The sequence below is a fragment of the Fistularia commersonii genome, chromosome 10, assembly GCF_037954325.1.
Source record: "Fistularia commersonii isolate RoL2024-O1a breed Wild chromosome 10, RoL_Fcom_v1.0, whole genome shotgun sequence".
Taxonomy (NCBI): Eukaryota; Metazoa; Chordata; class Actinopteri; order Syngnathiformes; family Fistulariidae; genus Fistularia; species Fistularia commersonii.
The window spans coordinates 10,639,881-10,662,124 of NC_141293.1; the positions used below are offsets into that span (position 1 = coordinate 10,639,881).

General features: G+C 44.3%; 1 protein-coding gene across 4 annotated transcripts in view; it reads left to right on the plus strand.

Moving 5' to 3' along the window:
- The first annotated feature begins 9,219 nt into the window (after positions 1-9,219).
- The window catches only part of map7d1a (MAP7 domain containing 1a), a 46,170-nt gene continuing 33,145 nt past the window's right edge, over positions 9,220-22,244 (plus strand). For all 4 annotated transcript variants that reach the window (XM_086153699.1, XM_086153701.1, XM_086153700.1 and 1 more), the window contains exon 1: positions 9,220-9,558. In XM_086153699.1, coding sequence (XP_086009825.1) covers positions 9,540-9,558 — 19 coding nt within the window. In that variant the 5' untranslated portion in view covers positions 9,220-9,539. The remainder of the gene's footprint in view (positions 9,559-22,244) is intronic.

Here is a 22,244-nt window from a genome sequence, read left to right on the forward strand (position 1 = left end):
ACCAGTCGTCAGTCGATTTCAGGGCCACATACAGGGACATTCACATTCTCATTCTCACATATGCGCAGTTTAGGGTCTCCAGTGAACCTCTATTATGTTCTTGGTCTGTGGGAGAAAACTAGAGAACTTGGAAGAAACCCATGCAGACAAGGGGAGACTAGTGGAGACTCAACATAGAAATCAGAATCCAACCAGGGTCTGTTGTTGTGAGGCAGAAGCGCTAACCAGCAGAAGCGCTAACCACTAAAAGCAAGTACGGCAGAACCTTATGAATGCCCCTAATTATGAACAATTCGGCCTACGAACAAAGTTTTCAATCACATTTTTAATCAAGCTTGTGAACAAGCCTAAGTGCACGAACACACAGACAAACGAACTCACGGGCTTTCAACATTGTGCCTTGTAGCCTTGTAGCGTAGCAGCGGTCGTGCGTGGTAACTTGTGCTAAGATAGCGTTAGCAAGAGTCTCATATGAAAAATCTCTACTTTTGCTGATTTAGTGAAGGAAATGTCATAAAAAAGAGAAAACACCAAAAACCCAGAATAATTACGGTTATCTTTAATTCCTGTCTGTATTTTTGACACAAATAAACCAATAAAAAGTTTCACAAGAGTGCAGTACGTTTTTTGGTGCTGGAACGGATCAATGGGATTTACAAAAGGGAACACTGATTCTGTTCACGAACGGTCAAAGAACGAATTTAACTCGTAAGCCGGAGTTCTACTCTAATAAAAATTATATAAAGTCTGCTCAATGACTCCTTGTGAATTTGCTAAATCTTCTTTTAAAGTAATCTTTGCAACAATATCTGAGCCTGGTAAGAAAAGCGATAATCAAGCAAAAGCATTAAAGCATTGTTTTTTACTATTTTTTACTTTTAGAGTATTACAGTGATGAAAGCGCTTCTGTTTTAGAGTCATAATGAAATATGAATGGACGTGGCGTGCAAGCCTTTAGCATAAAGCGAATCGATTACTATCCACTTGTCGCTGTTGGTTTGTTTTGCTCTTGTTTGTTTGTTGGTTGTTCCTCTTGAAAAGCCCTTTTTTTTGCTTCGCGCCTGATCAGAGCCGATGGTCCTGTTTAACCTCTGTTAAAGGTTTAAGAAAAAAAATAGAAAATAGAAAAAAAATCCTGAAAGTTTCCCTGCTAAGAAAAACCAGAGGTCAAGGGAAGGCACTCCCGCCCTCCTCATTCACGTTTTTTCCTAACTCTGATCCCCCCCCCCCTCTCTCTCTTGGTCTTATCATTGTGAGTTGTCATGGAAATGAAAGCAAGCGGGGTGGCGGTAGCGGCGGTGGCGGTGGGGGTTCCTATTATTGAGGTGGTTGTGGGATTGGTGGTGGGCTGGGAGGCGGGCGCAGAGAAATGGAGCGTTTCGTGCACTCGTACACAGAGAGTGCGCTGGAGCAGAAGCGAGATGGAGGGGAAGAGCAGGGTGAGATAAAGCGATAGAGGAGGAACAGAGGGGCCCCAAGGGTGAGGAGAGAGGAGCCACGTGTATGGCCCGGCTGCGAACCGATAGCATGTTTTACACCATTACGTCACAGTCGGTCAGACAGACACACACTTGCACGCCGCTGTGGAGCTGCATTCCTGCAGGAACACAACAACAGGGGCCACCTGATGAATCCGCGGGACGTAAAACTGCAAGAACCGCTGAAAAACAAAAGCAGCGGTTCGCTTTCATTCTTCCCAGCGAGCGACAGGATTCTTCCAGGGTTTCTTGAATTAGAGGAAAGTGAAAAACAAAGCCATTATCCCGGTTGTTATTTTGGGGTCATGTATCTCAGCAGGCCTGAGGCAGAGTGGAGCCAAAGATGTGCCGGATAAAAATCCCCGGTCCCAGTCTCAACTTTCAGCAATCTTAAAACACGCAAATTAAACAAGTCTCGGATGCCGAGGGCACAATACATCAGGACCTCCCAGAACCGAAATGAATTTCGGCCCACAAAAGGAGGGGATGGTGAGCGCTGCTTCTTCTCCCGGGATTCTTTTCCAAACACTGTACACGGAATGACACGGCTGATAAAACATGCAGCTAAGCAGAAGTCAACAGGGTCATCAAGTAAACCACAGGTAATCTCTGGCCCAGCATACTGGAGGGAACAATGCGGCAGCAGCAACAATGGCTAATTACTGGGATTTTAACAACTTTATTTCAGTTATCCCGCTCCTTATAACATTTACATCTAGATTTTGTGAAAAGAAAAAAAACAAACAAAAAGAACAATAGTCAATCACATTAGCATTTCAAAATGCCAAACTGGACATGTGTGATTGCACAGGTGACACGACGCAGAAATAGACAATATGCGCCTATATCGATGCTGCATTTAAGAAACACAACTAAAAATCATTTGAAATGACAAGGCTTTGGGAATGGAATTCTCAAAAACAGAAATGGAATCTTAGTTATAATAGTGACGTAACAACATCCATTAATCGTTCTCCATGTTGTAACACAGCGTGGTGATGCGTCCTCCACCATATCTTTCATCAGTGCCCTGTCGCCAAAGTAATTTATGGCGCATATTTCCACGACCCGTCTGTCATAGTTAATTCACCTCTCAGCCAGCATCACCTCACGCCTCTGCCGCTCCTCCCCCTGATGCTCCAAACTGTATTTCAGCCGTCTGTAACGTAGCAAGTGTCTGCGTTCTCCGGGGACATTCTGAACATTCCACCCATTGTTACTTCATTACCAGGCTGAGGGTTACACTTGCCTTTCACGGCGGATGACCTCTGCACCGAGGGTGGGGACCACGTTTCTTCCGAGCGAATGGGATCAGACTCCTCTTTTGCGAAGGTGACGTTCTCAAATTGCTTTTGTTGGCAGGAGAAGTCTGATTCCTTTCTTTTTTTTTAGGAGAAAAGCTTGTAATTCTCGACACATGTTAGAACTCTGTTGTCTTACCGCAGGAGGTTTGCATCGCCAGATGAACTACACTATGTCTCTTCACGCCTGGTTGGAGAGGATGGCATCTTATTTTTTGAGCTTTACTCATACTCGTGACTCAACATGGGGTATTTATACTCATCCTTGTTTGAGGCAGGGGGAAAATAAACCATCGGTGTCAAACTGGAATGACTGTCACTCGACAGAGGAAGCGGCCCTCGGTGCTATCTCAGACCCGAGCGACCTTGATGACTCATGGTACGACTCTCGCGTGATCCAAACAAACCGGCTCCAAACCCCAAATCAGGTGACTCGACCAGAGTCCTTCCTTCCTTTATGACCCATTTTCAGAGAGAACCCAAATATGTCCAGTTGCCGCAACCACCTTGGCTGTTTTAGTCCGAGAACCATTTGCTGTCTCAGGGACTGCAGCAACCCGCTACTACATTTCCCTTTTCACACTGTGGGAATGTTTTGCAGTTCCTAGAACCTTTTCAGGAACTCTACATGCATAGGGAAAGTTTCAAGGACCATTTTCGTCCCCACTCCGGGGCAGGGTCTTTTTACAGTTCCATAGGAACTCACGACATAGGTGCTTGGTGAGTGTTGGAGCCACAGCCATTACCAAATACATCTTCCGGCCTATGAAGCGCCTTTTTTATACATGTATTGTGGTCACTGCGAAGCTTTTGCTTGCAACAGAATAGACAGAACCAGCGAGAAAGGGACCTACAAAGAGGTCCAAGCTCTTCTCGTCCGCTATACCACGAAGGGGTTTAACTTAAAATTTTTTTGATCCCTTGCAGGAAATTCGATGTGCATTTGGCAGCCATCTAGTGAACAAGGAATGCTCCGTTGCAAGTATAATCGCTCTACCTCTCGTGCCACGCTCCTTATTCCAGGGCTCATAGAAGAACATTAACATTTTGGGCAAGATAAGTTCAGCGATAGCTAACTTTTCTCAAAGCAGTGCAGGGTGAAAATAAAAACACTTTGGGTCATCTGATAGCCCCTGGTTATTATTCCCGCTATGCAGAACATGAATTCTGCGGCAGCTTTGCTCTCCATGTTGTCAGTGTCGTCTTCCTCCAGCCAAATTAAGCTCAACAATTTTTAGACCTTTTCGCTCCGAAAGCAGCTCTTGACACTGGCCATTCTTGCTGTGAGGAATGAGTACATGTGGTTTATTTAATTTGCCATAGAATTACAAATGGGATGAATTAAATCACCAGATAAATGTTTGTTTTCAACCATTTTTCCACACTTAACACCAAATTGCAACCCATTGATGGTGCACATTTGTAACTGTGTTCTGGAGATGCCGGCCCACTCTGACATTGAAATCGTGTAATGTTGCTCGCACTCGCGTAGGATGTTGTAATACCCGCCACTCAGGATTTAAATGGTCCCTTTGTGCCTCACGCTGGCTCCCGTTCAAAAGCGCAGTACTCAAAGAAGGCCAGTGAAAAAGAGATGTGGTTTCTCCAGTGCTCTATCTTTCTGCAGATAAGCTTGTATTTTCTCCTGTGGTCGCAGACTGCCCCGAGTCTCTCCTTCCTCATTCCCCCTGTGGTTTTTCCTTTGCCTGTAATAAATTTTCACTGTATTTACTAATACAATCCCGTCCTTGTTCTTGTTTTCCGTCCTGTCTGCCGTCTTTCGGCCCGCTCACCTGAATCAGACGCACTTCACCAAGATGCGTAAGTGTGCCTTTGTGGGCCTCTGTCTTTTAATCTAGGAGTGCAGCTGCAGCGCCAACATCAAGTCCTTTCTTGTGCGCAGTGAAAAGGAAAGGCGGGAGCAGGGTGAGGGTGGGGAGGCGGGGGTCCCTCCCCACCCCCACCCCCACTTCCTCTGTGCAAAGACACCGCAACAACACAAGTGGTTTTAATGGAAACGATACAACTTCACATGTTGCACCCAGAGTCGCCGAGATGCAGCTAATGAAAGCCAGTCGAGAAGTTCTCTCTTTCCCGTACATGTATACGTGGCTTTGAATCCATCATTAGTCCGTCGCAATGCATGATAACTCACATTCTCCGCCTTTATCTCGATAGACCACCTGCTGTATTTTGGAAACCAGATGCGAAATGGTTTGGGCAGATGCTGTAAAACGTTGGTAAGAGAGAGAAAGTAAGGGAAAACTGCCCATTTTCTAATGAGGTGTTTTAGTAGAAAACCGATGCTTGAGCTTTTATTTGCTGCACAGGTTTTATTTCTTTATTTTTATGCTTATGTCTAGACTCTGAGCAGAACGCTGATAGTACAGGCTCTTCTCTTTAGACCATTCATTTCTTTTGTAGTTGAACGTTTCCCTCTTGTCACAGCATTATGGTGAAATCCATAAATGCCTGTTGTTTTACCGAGAAAGATGCACGTTTAGGTGCTGTGACTCACCCCTCTATCATTGAAAATTTGAATATACTTCTAAGCAATGACAATAAAAGGCATTCATTCACAAAAGCCCCAATTTTCAACCCGAATTCTTCCCAACAGTGCTTTGTATCTATCAGCATATCAGCGTCTTTTTATCATTTCTAAATTTGTTTCAAATTTGCATACAAATCCAATGAAAAGCTTTAATATAAATATAAAAATATATTAAAAGGTAACAAGAGATGGGTTTCTGTAACTTTTCCCCTTCGTATCAGGATTTATCACAGAGTGACTTGCTATTGTTTTCACACATTTATGCCATTTGATATTTCCTGTCACCAACTGGCTTGAAGCGACCGGTCAGAGTGAAGCAGAGTTAAATGTTAGGTGTAAAGGCTTACAAAAAGCAAAGTCACATATGGGGACATCGAGTTTGCAATAAGAAAAACTTGAAATTATGTTGCTTCAGTGTCAAATTCATTAATTTATCATCTACACCCCACTCGCCTGGGAGAGAGGAGGAGTTCACCCTGGAGCGATCGCCAGTCGATTACGGGGCCACATAAATAGACAAACAACCATTCACTATGTGATTCACATTTTTGTGGGTCTCGAATGAACATGCTGCATGTTTTTGGAAATGAGTAAACCCAAAGAAACCCATGCAGATACGGAGCGCACATGGAGACTCAACATGGAAAGGGTCAGAACCAGGCTGTGACCTTGCTGTGAGGTGTCAAACCCAAACAAATCTATATAACGTTAGAACGAAAAGCATGACAAAAGGTAAAAGGACCTCAGTAAGTTAGAACATCTGAGTTGAGTTTATCTGACTTGCCATCAGTATGTGTTACAAAGGTCAGAAGAATAATAAAATCATGAAGTCATTTCATGCAGGTAACTACCTTATGATGTTTTGTTTCTCAGTTGAGTCAGTTTAAAATGATTCATATCCGAATGTCTTATGCTAACTAAACATCAGAGGACTTTGAAAAGACTCATGGGAAATTATCATCTCACCTCTGCTCGCATCTAAAAACAAGTTTTTAGAGTTTTTAATCTCAGCCTTGTCTCAGGCTGAGATTTCACAAAGACTGTGTATCTTACAGGGTCACTATTAGCAAGACTACAACTAGATTCTTTCAGCAATTTTTTCCAATCAAGCAATGTTTTCAGCGGGTTCATTGCTTTTCCCTCTCGACTCCTGATAAGTCGTGATACGTTGGAGAGTTGACATTGTACGAGTCGGTCTTTTCTGCCCACAGCAACACCGTCCCCTCCTCTTTTTGTTTACTCCGTACTGGTCGGGACGCCCTTGGTCATTCCTGTTCATCCATCCCGCCAACAAATATCATCTTTGCCGCCAATACCGTTCTGGTGATTTTTTTGTCCACCTGGTTTCCTGTTGTGTTAGAGCTCATCTGTATTGGTTGTTGATTGTGTTACCTCGACACAAAAAGTGAAAGACTTGGGTTAATAACAAACACGTTTGATAATACAAAAAGGCCACGACTAGGACAAGACATGTTCTAAAACAGTTCAGATTACCGTATTACGCAGTGTGCTGTGACTCCACTAAGACTCCACTAAATTTCCTTCTGACTTTCAGCTTTTAGTGTGTGACCGTGAAAATCTTTTGGTGTAAGCCCAGCTTTAAACAAATCTTCTGAAAAGTATGTAACACACAGCATAACACTGTAATTAAAGACTCGCTTACCTGTCTTAATGGTTTGTTGTTGAACTACAAAGAGATGGATGTTGAAATGAAGCAAAATGAATATGTAAGTACAATAGATGAATTTGAATGCTTTCACATATTTCTTTTTGACTTAGATATACACTGATAATTGCAAACAGGCACTTTGTGCTCCTGCAATGGAAACCTCAGTCTGACAGGCTTATTTTTATTCAGCAAATAAAACACCTCCCTTGCCAGTGATTCAATTACAGATAGGCGCCGATCAGTGGGCACTAACCACGTTAGCTGCACTGTGGATGTTTGAGAAAGGAATTAAAAGGAAATACCGCATCCTGATTGTCGCATTTAAACACATCGGGGACATTTGAGAGGAGTGACAATGTTAAGCATCTTATCTTGTGGCTTTAATTCCGGCCAAACACCCGTGACACCGCAACACACCCAACCCCCAACCTCGTCCGACTTCCCCCGCTTTCCAGTTGCAGTGACAGGTGGCCCCGCGGGGTCTGGGGGAACGCGGCTAAACAGCTGCAACAAAGGAGCCCCACCGTGGTCTCTTTCTGCCCGGGTGTCCCCTCTCAAGCGTGCCGGGTCAGCCCCCGGCCCAGCCCCCCACCTCAGCAGATGCTCAGACATCCACAGGTGGTGAATGAGAGGACACATAGGGTTGTTTTTTATTTTAAATATCTACAACGAACCCATTCACATTCCGGTTTTCCTGTGTTTCTAATGTGTGTTGTAGACGCGAGGGTTGAGTAACTCACCAAACAAACTTCTTTGATCCAAAACAAAGAGAAGGGTAACCGGAAAATCTTGTGCTTGATACACTCTGCAGTGTTATTCTCATCTGTAGCAATTCAAAGTAATGACTAACAGATTTTCTCAAGCTGGCGCAAAAGAAAAAACTTTGCTGCACATTTTCTGAAACCCTTGTTATGTAGGTGATAAGATAAGATAAACTTTATAGATCCCCATAGGGGAAATTCCTTTGTCACAGCAGTGTAACAGTTGTGATGTTAAAAATAAAAAAGTAAAATAAATATAGATAGAGAGAGAAGACCGAAGATAGCAAGACATCCATGAATAAATAGACAGCAGCAACAACATCAGAGATATTAATGGACAACTTAAAGGAACAGTAAAGTTGAAAAATAAACAACCAGAACTAAACAACAATATAAATAGTGACAATAGCAATGACAAGAATAAAATAAATAAACAAAAATAGGCAGGATGTGTGCGGGCTGGGACTGGAATTACATCATGTAGTTTTATGGTTATTCAAAAGGAGAACTTTTGGCACTTTTAGGGTGTGAGACCTTGCAGGGTTTAAAAGTTTTTGGGGGTGGAAGTCTTCTCCTCACTTGCAAGACTGTTCTCTCTCCTCTCTCTAATCTCTCCCATCCTCCCATTGTTCTGCACAAACCCACATGGAGCCAGATGCAACCATCTTGCTCTTTGTATGTTTTCGGACACACTAGATGAAAAATCTATACTTGACATGAATCCCTAAGAGCGAAAGAAATATATATTATTTCAGCTACAAGTAATGGGGACTTTTTGCAGCTGTCTGAGGCTAAATTCTTGTTTAATAGGTCGGGAAACCATGATGACCCTGCAGGAGAAGGAGCTCGTTCCCTCCAAATACTCCAAAAACAAAAAAGAGGGGAGACGTTTTTTTTATTTTTTTATCTTTAATGAAAACACCGAGAAAATTTTCTGGTCTACACATGGAGGCGTGGGTTCGAATCCCACTTCTGACACCATGTAATGTTTCTCGGTTTGAGAAATGTACCGTGTGTACAAGAATGATCCTTGGGACGTTAGAACGGGTGTAGGCTTTAATGGCAGAGCATATTCCAGAGTGAGAATAATAATAAGAAGAAGCCCCAATATCGGTTGGAGGATACCGTTTATATAGTATACGTATCATCAACATTAAAGGCTCAACATTAAAGGATCAACACTAAGGCATCAACCTTATGACATCAACATTAAGGCAACAATATATTCCTATGGAATATTACAAATGAAAACACCGAGAAAATTGCAAATATGTCTCTGGATTGTTAAACGGCAAAAATAGTTTGTAATGGTAGCATCTGTGTGGCTAGTTAGCATAACTTCAAAAGTGTGAACGTGTAAACTAGTAGACGCTCCCCCCCCGCCTCCGGGTAGATAATGGTTCAGTCCGATCCGGAACGCAGTCACTGCTCTTCCAGGCTCTCTCAGAATCAGCTGAGCGCCGAGGAGTGAGGAGTCTCCCGCCGCTCCTCAGCTCCCGCAACCCTCCGCACTTCCGTCGGCGGTACCGGTCCCTACCGGCAGGACGCACCCCAGCTTTGATATTCCCGGTCGAACGGACGCCACCGGGCCAGGACAAAACCGGAGCGGACCACCCTTCTTCCCCGCCCCCCATCTCCTTCCCAATCCGCCTGAGGTATAAGCGCAGCAGAGAGGAAGTACCCGAACTCCCGTGTTGAATGAGCAAAAAAAAAAGGGGAAAAGAAAAATAATTAAACAACAACAAAAAAACAACAAAAACGAGTGGAATTACCGCCGACATGGAGGACAGTAATCCAAGTGAGTATCCTCTGCTTCTCGATTTATTTATCAGTTCATTTATTTCTTGTTTTATAAAGATATCCAGGCTCATTCCTCTCCCCGGCCACGTCCGGGAAATAGAACCGGCAATCTGCAGCTGTCGGCCGGCCGGGCGGGTTGGGTCGGGTCGGTGCGGTGCGGTGCGGGGATCCGGGCCAACCGTGACAGATTACCGGTTTTAATCCGACGGACGCGCGACAGATAAACAAACACACAAACAAATTAGACAACACCGGTGTGTGCGTGTGTGTGTGTGAGTGTGTGTGTGTGTGTATCCGTGCGTGTGTGCGTGCGCGTGCTGACAGTTCCGACTCAATCCCACTGTATGAGATGCCACGATTATCGCGAGATGAGGTAATCTGACCCCCCTTCCTCATCCTCCTCGCCCTCCTCCTCCCCACCCGCTCCATTCGGTGGATAACATGCCTGAAGGCCTCCCCTCTTCCCCATCCCTGCCCCACTTTTCCTTTCTGCATGGGGGGGTGGGGAGGGTCGGCACAGGTGTGACCCCCCCCAGCCCCCACTCACAGCCGCTGCAAAGATGCACCAAACAGACACCCCTGCTAATAATCGGGGATGCAACAAATGCAAATTTAGAAACTCGAGTTATATTGTTTAACTCCTCAGCCAGAACTAAAAGCTCGAAAATGATGAGTTTCTTTCGGTTCTTGTTCGATATTCTCTGTAAATTTAACCCCAAAGCACATGAAAATGCTAAAATTAGTCCCCCTTGGAAAAACAGCGGAGATCTGGCACATCTAAAATGTGAGCAAGGAGAAGAACATTAAGACATGACATGCCAGGAGGAAATGGACTTTGTGAGTGAAAACAGGTGGAAAAAGGTCAAATCCAAAGTGCTGGCGACTTTGAAGGAAGACGAGCGAAGCTCTTTATTGTGGCGCTCCTCATTTTTGTGCTTGCTGTTTGATTGTACGCTGCTGATTGACATGCTGATGGGGAGCTGGGGGGGGGGGTCTCATAATATGTGCTTCCCTCTGCCTGATGGGGGACGGGGCAGAGAGGTCGCCTGCTTCTGGCGGTGCACCTAACAGGTGCTCTGTCCGGGGACTGTGGGAAATCTAGAGTAACTAAAATGTAGATACAGCAAGAACTCGCACCTTCACTGCTTTGTCAGCAATGTTGGCCTCAGATGCATAAGTAGCCAGAGAGGGTGAAAGGAGGGGGCTCTGTGGTGATCCAGCTGTGCGAGGAAACAGCGACTTCTTTCAAAATGTACCCTGAATTCCAATCCCGCCCAGAGTGCAGGGAAAGAAAGTTAATCTTGCTGATTATCGTCATCGACGTCATTCGAAAGTCATATAATAATGTTTCGGCTCCGGTGTTTCTGCCCACTCATTTGTTCGGTCCACAGGCAAGTGCGGATGGCTTCAGCGAAGGTACTTTATTGAAAGGTGTGTTGGATTTGTTTTATTGTCTATCTCCAAGGCACGTCTTGCAATGTGGTGTCAAATGTGACCCCGCCGTCCATGCAAAGTAGCAATCCCATTGTCTGCATGTTCCAGAAAAGAATAATAAATGAGAAATTGAAAGCTTCCTGAATCGTAGTCTTATAATGGCCATTGGAGAAGTGTCAGAAAGTTAGGTGCAATTCTTATTTATCAGTTTGTTATCATGTAACACAATAATCTCCAGGATTCCCCGTGTCCCTGAGTAGGATAAGCAAAGCAGCAGACGATGGATGGATGGATGGATAGATGGATGTTACACATGTTTAAAAGGCCAAATTTAACCAACTGGTTCATGAGAGGTGGCTGAAATTACGGCAGTTATAAACTGTCAATGAGTATCTGACAGGCAATATTTTGGGTGGATATCTGATTTTATTTGGATGCCAAAACCCCCATCAGTTTATGTTGCAGTAATACTATTTGTACCGTAGTAGTGACTGTCACTGAAAGATGTTTTGACATTTGTAAGTCCAAACAGCCGATTTGCTTGTGACTTCATCTCGGACACTAACTCCTGCCCTACACACACACACACACACACACACACACACATACACACACTCAAAAAAGCAATTTGTTGGTGTTTGTGTATCTCCAGGACACAGAGGAGATGTTGTTTTGTGCGGTTCAGGTGCAACGCCTTGTTGAATTTTCTCACATTGTTCTGGAAACTACGATCTTTTTTTTTCCAGATCTATTTAGTTTTTCCAACCATTTATAGGACAATCAATACATGGCTTTGTCGTTTCCTTTTTTTTCCCCTCCTCGTCAGCTTGAAAACCAATAACAAGGAAAAGTTGATTGTCAGGAAAGAAACGAGAACCCCAAAGAACCCAGTCAGTTTAGTAATAACAGCTGTTTAGGAAGAATTAGCTGAAAAAGAAATAGCCATCGTCAAGATTTATACAGCTCAGTATCTGGACATTTTCTTCGTGCTATTTTCTTTCTGGGTTTTATTTGCTATTCAGTTTATTTTGAGTTTTCTTTTCGTAATTTTTTTCTATATTTCATTTCATTTTTATATATATATATTTTTTTTTTTCATGTTCTGGTGATTTTAGGGATGTATATTCTAATATAATCACATGCTGATAATGAGCCCTTTTAAATTATTTTTTGCAAAATTCTATAATTCTACCTCGTCACTTCAGCCAAATTAGTTTGCTAACTCTAAGCTAACTTCTTTCAGGAAAGAACCAGCAAGAATACACATTTGTACCTGATGCTGGTCTTTCTAGATTGGATCATCACAGGGTTGGTGGTTCATTTCCCGAGTCCTCTCGTTTGCATGTCAGTGTCCTTGAACAAGGCGATGAACTCAGAGTTTCTCCCTGCTAGCGCCTTACATGGTGGCTTTGCTCCCATTGGTATGCTTGTGAATGGATGAATGCTGTCTAGTGAGTTGAGACCATTTATATATTTTCTTTATAATGTTTGGCTGAATGCATGCAGGAGTCTAAGGGCACATCTATCCAGTAATATACACTGTAAAGTGTCATTTATGATGTCGAATTTTATGAGAGGAGCTCCAGAAAATTAGTTGACAGAAAGGTTTTATTGGCTGTTGGGCCTCTGGCTTCATCTCAACGCCACCTGCTGTCCTTGAGTTGGAGGAGTTTCCCTCCTTGGTTTGAGTCCCCTACAACTGTGAGCCGCTGTAGAAACCCAGTCAACAGTGAGACGCAGGAAATCTTTCAGCTTGGCAAAGAAGTGAAAGTCCAGTGTAGCTCTGGTTGAACCATCACGCCTTCTGTGTTTATCACGTAGACAGTGACAAGAGGCCCGTTCTCCCAAAGAGAGAACCTTCCACCAACTAACGCTGTACTGGGAAACGCTAAGCGAGTCTGGATCAATATCTGCCCCGTCCATGTTTATCTTTGACAGACACGTGAGTCCTAACATTGTTGAAGGCGGGCTGTTGAACTCACACACGCATGCAATTTTAGCCCCTGATCAAAGGGAAGACTCCCATGCAACAGGGTTTTGTAAAAGGAGAATCTGTTCAGTGTCCCTGTGTGCCCACATGCTGCAGCGACCGTAATAGAAAATAAACACACGACCCTCCAATTTCTCCATCAGCACTGGGATATAGACTCCAGTGTATTTAACCCTCGACCTCATTACACGAGCTGTTAGTCACGCTGTTGAAGAGGACCCCGGAGCTACGATTCTAGTGGATCATCCAGCGTTTTTTCCCATTTCTACGCCAAGAATCGGATCAGATTGCCGAAGAAACGCCTCTGCATTTTTACCCCCTTTGTGTTTTTCTCTTATAACAAGATCCCCTTGATGTATATCACGGTTTACAGACGAGATAACGTAACCGGGAATTCCTCAAAACCTAAGCCTTAATGTTTTTTATTCTCTACACTCTCTACTTCATTCTGCATGACAATTTTTTTCTGCATAACAACTTTTGCCGCCTCAAGTGGTGGCAAAAGTAAACGCTGGCACATGATATTTTGTTAAATTTTTTTTCTTTCCCAATATGCAAATAAGTTGAAAACATTATTTGCAGCATTAACAATGATACAGTACATTTCCATTCAGGGACACTCATTTCTATTTAATTTATTACTATTAACGCCATTGTTCTTATAAACTAATTTGAATTTTTCTGTACAGGAATGTACAGTGACAATAAAGAATCTTAATGTAGCTTCTCTTATTGGTCATGACAAAGCTCTTTGTTGTGGATTTAATAATAATAATGATAGTAAAAAATACAAACATTTGATAGCATATTAGACCACATGTGAAATATTCAAGGTAAGAAAAGAAAATACCTATAAAAACCTGAGCATAGAGTAGGAAGAAATTATGGTACTGCATTGTGATTAGTAAAGACTAAACAATGTTGTGTGGGACAGCTGCCAAATGGTTATCAGTAATGTTGCAAGAAATAGTCCGAAGCTTTGGAATTACGTGTATTTGGTTTTATTGTCAGTGTTGTGTCTGACAAAGGCCTGCTTCAAGATTTCATACGAGGCTTAGGATTTATTCAGCCCAACTCCCATCCCCACCGGAGACATGGGCAGTTTAAGATCGTTACTATTTTTACGTGAAAACCTCTGCCGTTCTTGTCAGGACTTGTGAAACCATGCAGTGATTTATATACATATAATTATATACGGACTCTCTGTTAAAGTACAGTAAGTACTTCATGCGTGCACCACAAGCCTTCAGTTGTCCCAATTTTGCTGTTCGTGTCCAAGTGGCTGGGATTGGACACACGCGTAGCTTCAGGACCTCCGGCTCCTGACTGCAGTGCTCCAGCAGAGTCGGCCTGTGTGTGACGCAGCAGATCCTCCTACCAGCGAGAGCCTGCGTACGCGACCGGAGAGGAAAAAAGGGACGAGTTGTGCCGCCGGAGACAGAACACATCAATAATGTCCAACAGGAGAAGCAATGAGTTTTGGGCCAGCGTTTGCTGAAAATCCACCTCGAAGAGGCGTTTAAGGATGAAAGTGTTTTTTTTCCCCCAACATGCGATTGAACCCACTCTCAGGTCCGTTGGCAGATTTGTGTGAGGAATCATCTTCTCCAAACCGCCACTCTGTCTGGAGCTCCTGCTGCAGGGACGGAGGCCTAAATTTATCATCCGTCAGCCACGCCGCCCTTCTCGTGGAGACGATTGAGGAAGGACAAACGCTAGGCAGGCCATTCTGCTCCTCTTTTTCCCCCAACCTCCGTCGGGTCTGAAAATAACATCGCTCCTGTATTTTCCGGCGCCCGACGGTTCCAGTCGCCAGATCCCGGGCGGCTAAAATTAGAACAGTCCCAGTTCTGCCTGTTTCCCAGAATGTACACACACGCTCACCGGAGGACTAACCATATGTCGACCTCAACAACCAGTCAAGCTAGTTTGCCTCTTTTATTCACATCCTTTGAAATATCATTAATTCTTGTTTGCAATGATGGAAATGTGCGGCTCAGGCCACTGATGGAAGTGTCCACAGGGGGGAAGAAACTCCTTGTGTCCTTGTAATGGAGCTTTAGTGTGTCTGGACCAAAAAAACAAAAAAACAAAAAACATAATTATAAGTAGTGGTTGTAATTGTGTGTTGAAGAGTCACCAAATTACAGCTTGGGCCCATCTTTTTTTCAAATGCTCAACGTAAATAACCATTTTTTCCGTGAGCTCCTCGAGAGGATGACAGAAACTCTCAGCTCCTTTGAAAAGTTGCTCATGGAAAACATCAGCAGTTATTATAATGAGAGTCCAGAGCGTCAGTGTCAGAAATTTACTTGGAATGTTGAAGCTCCCTTTTTTTCAAATTGAGCTTTGTCTCATTGTTTGCGTAAGCTCAGATAATTTACAGCTCAGATACTCAACAAGTTCCCTTAAATACACTTTAATTAAGGGTAACTTGCCTGTTTTGGGCATGTTTTTCAGGTTTTTGTGTGTGGGGGGCACCTGCAACAAGAAACCAGCAGATTATGAAAAATGTATTTATTTTTCTAACACATCTCATTGGCTCTTAATATGTAATTTCAATAAACTGACCTTAGAGGAAGTGAAATCATTGAGAAAAATTTTCTTGATCGAAAACAAAAGGTGACAAAAAGTTATTTACAGGATTGCTATCCAATATGTGAAGTCATGTTGCATCTTTTGTGAGCATTTGTAAGTTTTTACAAGTACAATTATGATGTCATATGTATGTCTTGTCTGCTTATTCACTCACTGAGTAACACACAGGAGGTGTCAGTCCTAACAACTCCTGAACTAGGTGAGCCTTGCAAATAGAGACTAATAATATGTTTAAACAAAGTCAGAACAAAAACAGACCACAGAGTATTAAGATCCTCCTCATATTTTTGGATACTGCTTTGCAGTTTTTCACAGGCTTTCCTCTATCGTATGTGCAGACCATGGAATGGTCTATAAAGCTATTTCTTGTGATCTGGGTCGTCACAAGTTAAATGGGTTTGCAGGGTTATACATTTTTCAATTGCGTTAATGTTACGCAGCATTTCTCTCTATATTTTTCTGCCCCTCAAGGGCACCCATAGATTGAGCTTTTCAAATAAAGCTATAGTTTTAGATGGAATGAGGCCAACCCAGGTGATTGGACATAAGCATCCACCAGCTCTAAACACAGCGCACAGCAATGCTGTCTTCGGCCAGAGTGACGCCAGCATTACCTTTAGTCACTCCTCTTCCTCCAAGTTGTGACATGATCAGCAATAACAACATGCGGTTAGAAATAGTTCTGCAGAACATTTTGACACGCGGCTCACTTGTCAACGTTTAGATGTAGCTACCCAGCACTGCGCCGAAGTATCTGAGAATTTCTGACTTTCCAAGATGATTTGGTCTGACAAAATGTGAGGGACCAGCTGTTCTCATGCCAGTTATTTCTAAGGTTTGTTTTTCTATTTCACAACTCGAAACTTCACCCTTTTCAGAAGAATTTTTTAATATTCAAATTATTTGGCTTAAGACCAAAATAAGTATAAAACAAATAATTGACTTAATGATGTATTTTTTTAATGGGGCCAAGGGATTCATTTTATATAATAGCATTTTAATTCACGCTTCATAGTTACACCAATCTATGAACGTAAATACTCAGGTAACCCCCAAGCGGGTGTTCCACTTACATTACAGTACGTAAACAGGTACGCTTGTGAAACATCATTGTCTACATCCGTCCCATGCATGCTTTACGTTGCCGTGGTTGTCGAGCAATACCTCCACCAGAGGGCGATGCAGAGTTCACTTCCAAGTTTCGGAGTTGCTTGTCAGACAACAGAAAGAGACACAAATCGAGGGAGCGCAGTAGATGGTGGTGAGCAGTGTGGCCACTAAATACTTGGTGGCGTGTGGACGGAGCACTCTTCCCCGGTTATGCCCATCCCTTGTTGTCGTCTTCTCCTCCGTTCCTTTTTCTGGTTGCACTTGAGCATACCGTGCTACACTGAACCCCCCCACCACCACTTCCGATGGTACTGCTCTGTTTGATGCATTTGGCCATGCATTCCCAAGAAGATGTACAGAAGGCTCTGTTTGTATGTACATTTGAGTATAAATGAGCCTTAAGTCTTAAGGTCCTCAGATGGGCACTGTATTACCAGCAATATAGCTTTCTATGTTTGCCAAGTGTGTTTCAATCTTACATGCAAATCAAAGTAAAAATGTTCAGTGGTTGAGTTTTATATCTTGTCCTCTTCATCATCAGGATCTTATGCACTGATTTGCCTTTGTTTTTACCCTGATTGCTGCCACTAGCAGGCGCTACCAACTTTCTGCATCTGAAGACAGCTAGTCAAAGTTGAGGAGAATTCAGTCTAAGGCGTAAAAAGGCATGTCCTCTTAAGGACATGTGAGCAAGTTTAAGCTGTGCTATGATTGGAGATCAGCATGTGTTGAAAACTCTGCAAGCAAGGCCCTTCAAACAACACACACACACACACACACACCATTAGATATACATGCACAGGCCCCTCTGGCATATAGTCAGTGTTGCTGTTTACACTGCGCTTCCTGTGTCTACCCCCACCTTCCACCCCCTCCCTCTTACATCACCCCATTTGGTGTAGAAAGGACACAGTGGGGTGAAGGGGGGAGAACGCTCAGGAGCGATGAGGTCACTCACGGCCTAAACGGCATGCAGATCCATTTTCCCGCTCCCAGATGACCTCCTATCCATATATCCCCGTATTTCAGTATATTTGCAATAATCAGTTCTTTGTCATAATCTTCATGTTGACTCTTGTTGGTGGTCAACACTGCAGCCCCTCCTTTTCTCTAGCTGAGTAGGCGATACTGAGAGTTTGCCTCAAAGACTGAAGTGCTCATCTTCATACATACTGCATGTCTTGGCCTACATTTTTAATTTACCCTGCGTTCTATTTAAAATGCATCAGCTGCAGTGCTCAGGATGTTGAGATGGGAATGCCGTCTGCGCAGTCGTCATGGGTCATATTCATCGTCGACTTCTCGATTACCCCATCACAGACACGGTTTCATCAGGAAAACATGAAATACGCCCATTAGTTCACTTATTATCGCTCCTCTGTGCCGTCACTGGGCAAACAGCTGTATTGGTGAACCGCCGATGCTGCCAAACAGTGAGTCACGGGTGCTGCTGCTCTGTCGCAGCCTTCGAAATCAGATATGCACAAACAAAAAGCACGATTTTTCAATTTCATTTAACTCAATTTTTTTTTTCATTGAACTCGCCATGGGAGACCAGCTCAAAACAATGTGAAAAAGTTTTAAAATGTACCCTCGAGGAAATCATTTTTCATAACTATGGAAAAGGCACATATCTGCCCTTTATCGGTCTGTGATTTAATATGCAAATCTAGTTAAATCTAAATTATTAACCCGGTAGGGATCTAGTGCCCCGCAGCATCTGATATATTTAAGTCGGTGTAAATGCGAGTGGGGGAACAGTGCACGGTGAAGTAGCATTAGCAGAGCTTTGTATCAAAGTTGTCTGCTTTAAGTAGTTGGTTAAATCTCATTTTCTGCGGCAGTTTCACCAGCCGTCCCAGTTTTTAACTTGGCTCCTTCCTCCCTATCGTCGGCCAAATGCTAAAGCGACAAACTCCTTTTGTAATGCGCTTTGGAGGGAGCGGGGCGGGGGAATGAACTCGGGCCAGGTTTGTTCCAAAACCGACACCCGGTGCTGCAAAAAGAACGGGGTCAAGTCCAAAAGCGGCAGGAAGTTGTGCAGGGAGGTGGGCAAGTACCTGCTGTGGAAGGCAAGTACCTGCTGAGTCTCCACCTGCTGCCCTGTCCCCACACTGCTCATGCACGCATACATGCATGCCATCCCCCCACACACACAAACTGTTCTAGTGGTCAAGTGAGTTTTATTTATACGGCATCACAACACAGTTGTGTAGTGACAGTTTTTATGTGGACCGCACTCTTAAAAATGATCGTCAGAAACCTGTCACTTGCCCATAAGCAAACACTTGGAGACAGCGGCGAGGAAATACAACCTTTTTCCAGTGCAGGAAATTAACCCAAATTAACCATACCGCTATTATCAGTAAGACAAAACATTGCATGGCTGTAGCAGATATCCGCAATCCCCACCCCTCCAAAAGATAAGATAAACTTTATCGATTCTTCCAGGGGAAATTCTTTTTCACAGCAGTGTAACAGTTATACGTGTAAATAAATATGAATAAATATGAATAGAGAGACGATTAGAAAATAACAAAAAAAAAACAAACATTCACAAATAAATAGATGGCAGAAAGAACAACAGCAACAACATCAAGTATAAGAATGGACAACAGAATGGGGGGGGGGCAGTAATGGTGAAAATAGGCATCCAGACAGGATAGGGCCCGATGACTGAGGAAGATGATTGCATCCTCCACACCCATGTGCTGCCTGTACTGCAAACTGCAGAGGGTCCAGGGAGGTAGATAGCCGGTCTTTCAGGTGCTGGTCTTTGAGGATCCTGAGGCTGATGTTGTCCGGTCCACTGGCTTAGCCCTGCCTCAAACTGGAGAACTCGCTCTGCACCTGGCTGGAGGTGAGACTGAGGCCGTGGTAGGGTGTGGAGAGGAGAAGTGTCTATGTCAGTATTCAGTGGGATGGCGGGGTGATGTGGGGGGGGATACTGTCTGAGGGAAATGCTGATGGGCTGGGGGAGTAGTGGTTATGTGTTTGTTCAATGTTCCTGTGGATGTAATAGGGGGCTAGGGGTGCTGTCTGTGGACATTTCTGCTGGGCCGGGGGCTGGTGGAATGGTGTGGTGGAGGGGGGGGGATTGTCCATGGCGGCTGCTGGTGGGCTTGAGGAGGGGGCTGGGGGGCACTGTGTGTGGAAGTTCCTGGTGGGCAGGGGGAGATGGGTCTGGTAGTGGCCGTGTTCGTTCTCGGGTGGATGGGATATTGTAGTGGAGGAGGGGGGATGTCCGTGGCAGCTGCAGATGGGCAGGGGAAGGGGGGGCAGGTGTGCGCACAATGATATTGTCAAGTTAATTTTTTTATTGCTATAGTGCCAAATTCCAAGACTTAAGACCTTCGACTTTGCATTAAATCAAGGTCTAGTGTATTCTTTTTTTTTAAAAATAATATTAGATACACATTACATTACTGAAGAAACACGTTGTAATTGTGAGACGCTCAGGTGAAACATCACTGAATTGCGTGTCATCCAAACCACATTTCAAGAGGCTTATCAGAGAAAGTCCAGTTCTGTTTTTTTTTTTCTTCTAGATTTTGCCCAGTCAGGTGCAACCAGGAAGTATTTGTGTTACATTTCTATTCTGAGTGATTTATTAACTATCGGCAAAAACAAACTACTCGGAACATTCAAATATTTTGCCTGGAGATGATCAGCTGTCATTTCCCTGAAAATGATGGCCAACCTGGTTTTCGAAAGGAGGGCAAGGGTGACTGACACAGCACTTGGGCGCTAATGGTGTGTGTTGACCTTGCGAAACGACGACCATATGTTTCTCTTTCTCCAAAGGCCACCAAAGTGTTTTTCCGTGTCCTGCCGCACTGAAAGACTTCTATTGGTTCTTGAGGAAGAGAAAATGAGAAATGTAGTAAGAGGGAGGTTCGGTTATGTTCAGCTGCAGTGTCTCCCGGGTAAAGATCCTTTGGGAGGTCAAACTATTAATATGTGGAAAGTGTTCTCAGCATATTTGGCCGCGTGAAAACAGAATGATGTTAAAGAGTCCCAGTCATATTTTTATTAGTGTCATGAGCAGGGGTTGTCGCGTTACGCCACTGCGTTGGCACATCTGAGCAAATACGATATGGGTTTTCCCCTCAAAGGCGCCTGTTCAATGTTAGGGGTCACTATTATCAAATGCTCTCATCCTCAACATCAGGGATTATTTGGCAGTCTGTTGCCAGTTTTAAGCTGTTGATTTACCAGCTTCAGTCTGTGAGGAGCCTTCATGCTCTCGCCCGTTCCTGCTGGAGTTCTCCAGGTTCTACGCCTACACACAACAATCCAAAACTACAAGGTAGTGTAACGGGAGGCTCCTCACTCGTCCACGGACCCTTGATCAACAGGTGGTGAACTCAGTTTAAACCCCTCTTCCACCCGAGATTAGACGATTAAGAGTGAAGACCACGTCTGTGAGCTCAAGTCTGAAAAGTGAATTTGCGATGTCGACGCTCAAGTATTAGTGTCATGCTATAGTAATGCTATTGAATAGGCGTTCCATGATGTCTAACACCAGTGTGTTAAATATGTATACACAGTATATGGTGTCTATATTCACAGCTAGAACATAAGGATGTAGAAAAATATTCATTCATGCTGTTTCGCAGTTACATCCCCACACTCTGATTTTGCACTGTTGCGCGTCGCTGCTGCAGAGGCACTCATTTGGAGTCGAGCCTCCAGTTTTCTCCCGCCGTCTCCGTTTATCCCGCCGTCATCCCTCCTTCCTCTCCCCTCCTCTGTGCCGCTGCAGTGTTTAGGCTGCGGCTGCGTTGCTGGGCAGAGGGCCTCAACAATGGCCCCTCTCTGTCGGAGCGCATCAGCGCCCAAGGAATGCTTATTTAAGAGTGTCATGCTTTGACAGGGGAAGCACAATGTCCCGCTCTCCCAGCTGAACTCTTTCATAGACTCGCACGGCTACTTCACGCTCACTGCCCGCGGGGGAGTGTGTGTGTGTGTGTGTGTGTGTGTGTGTGTGGGGGGGGGTGCATCCAGCTCACAGTCATCAGCAAAACTGACGCTCTTTCCAACAATGATGTCATCGCTCTTCCATGTGCTAAGATGAACTCGGACAGTTTTTGTCTGTGGGCTTAAGGTCTCGCTTGCGGTGTAAGAACCTCCTGTGCGCAGCTTATGGTTATTTCCCTCCCTTGGGGAGCCTGTCTCCGCAGCGCATTTCAATTGAATTTGCGCAGCGCCACTCACGCCGTTCGGTGTTTCTCCCAATTCAGTGTTTGCGCTCGTAGATGTTCTGCATCTGAATAATTTACAGCCTGTTGCCACAGTGTTTACCTTCGGAGACTGGGCTGAGCAGGGAACACAGGGAGAGGGGGGAGGTTACTGTGCAGAGTGGACAAAGCCAAGTGTCCCTCCCTGTGAGGGTCTTTATTTGGCCGTCACAGCCCCTGGGGCAAAACAAATGCCGGGGTCTGAGACTCTTAGCCCCCTCCCCACCGCCAAATGAGAGTCATGATGCTGGCGTCCTCAAGAACAGGCCCGGTTATCCTTTTGATAAGCGTCTGGTAATCTCTGCCACAACA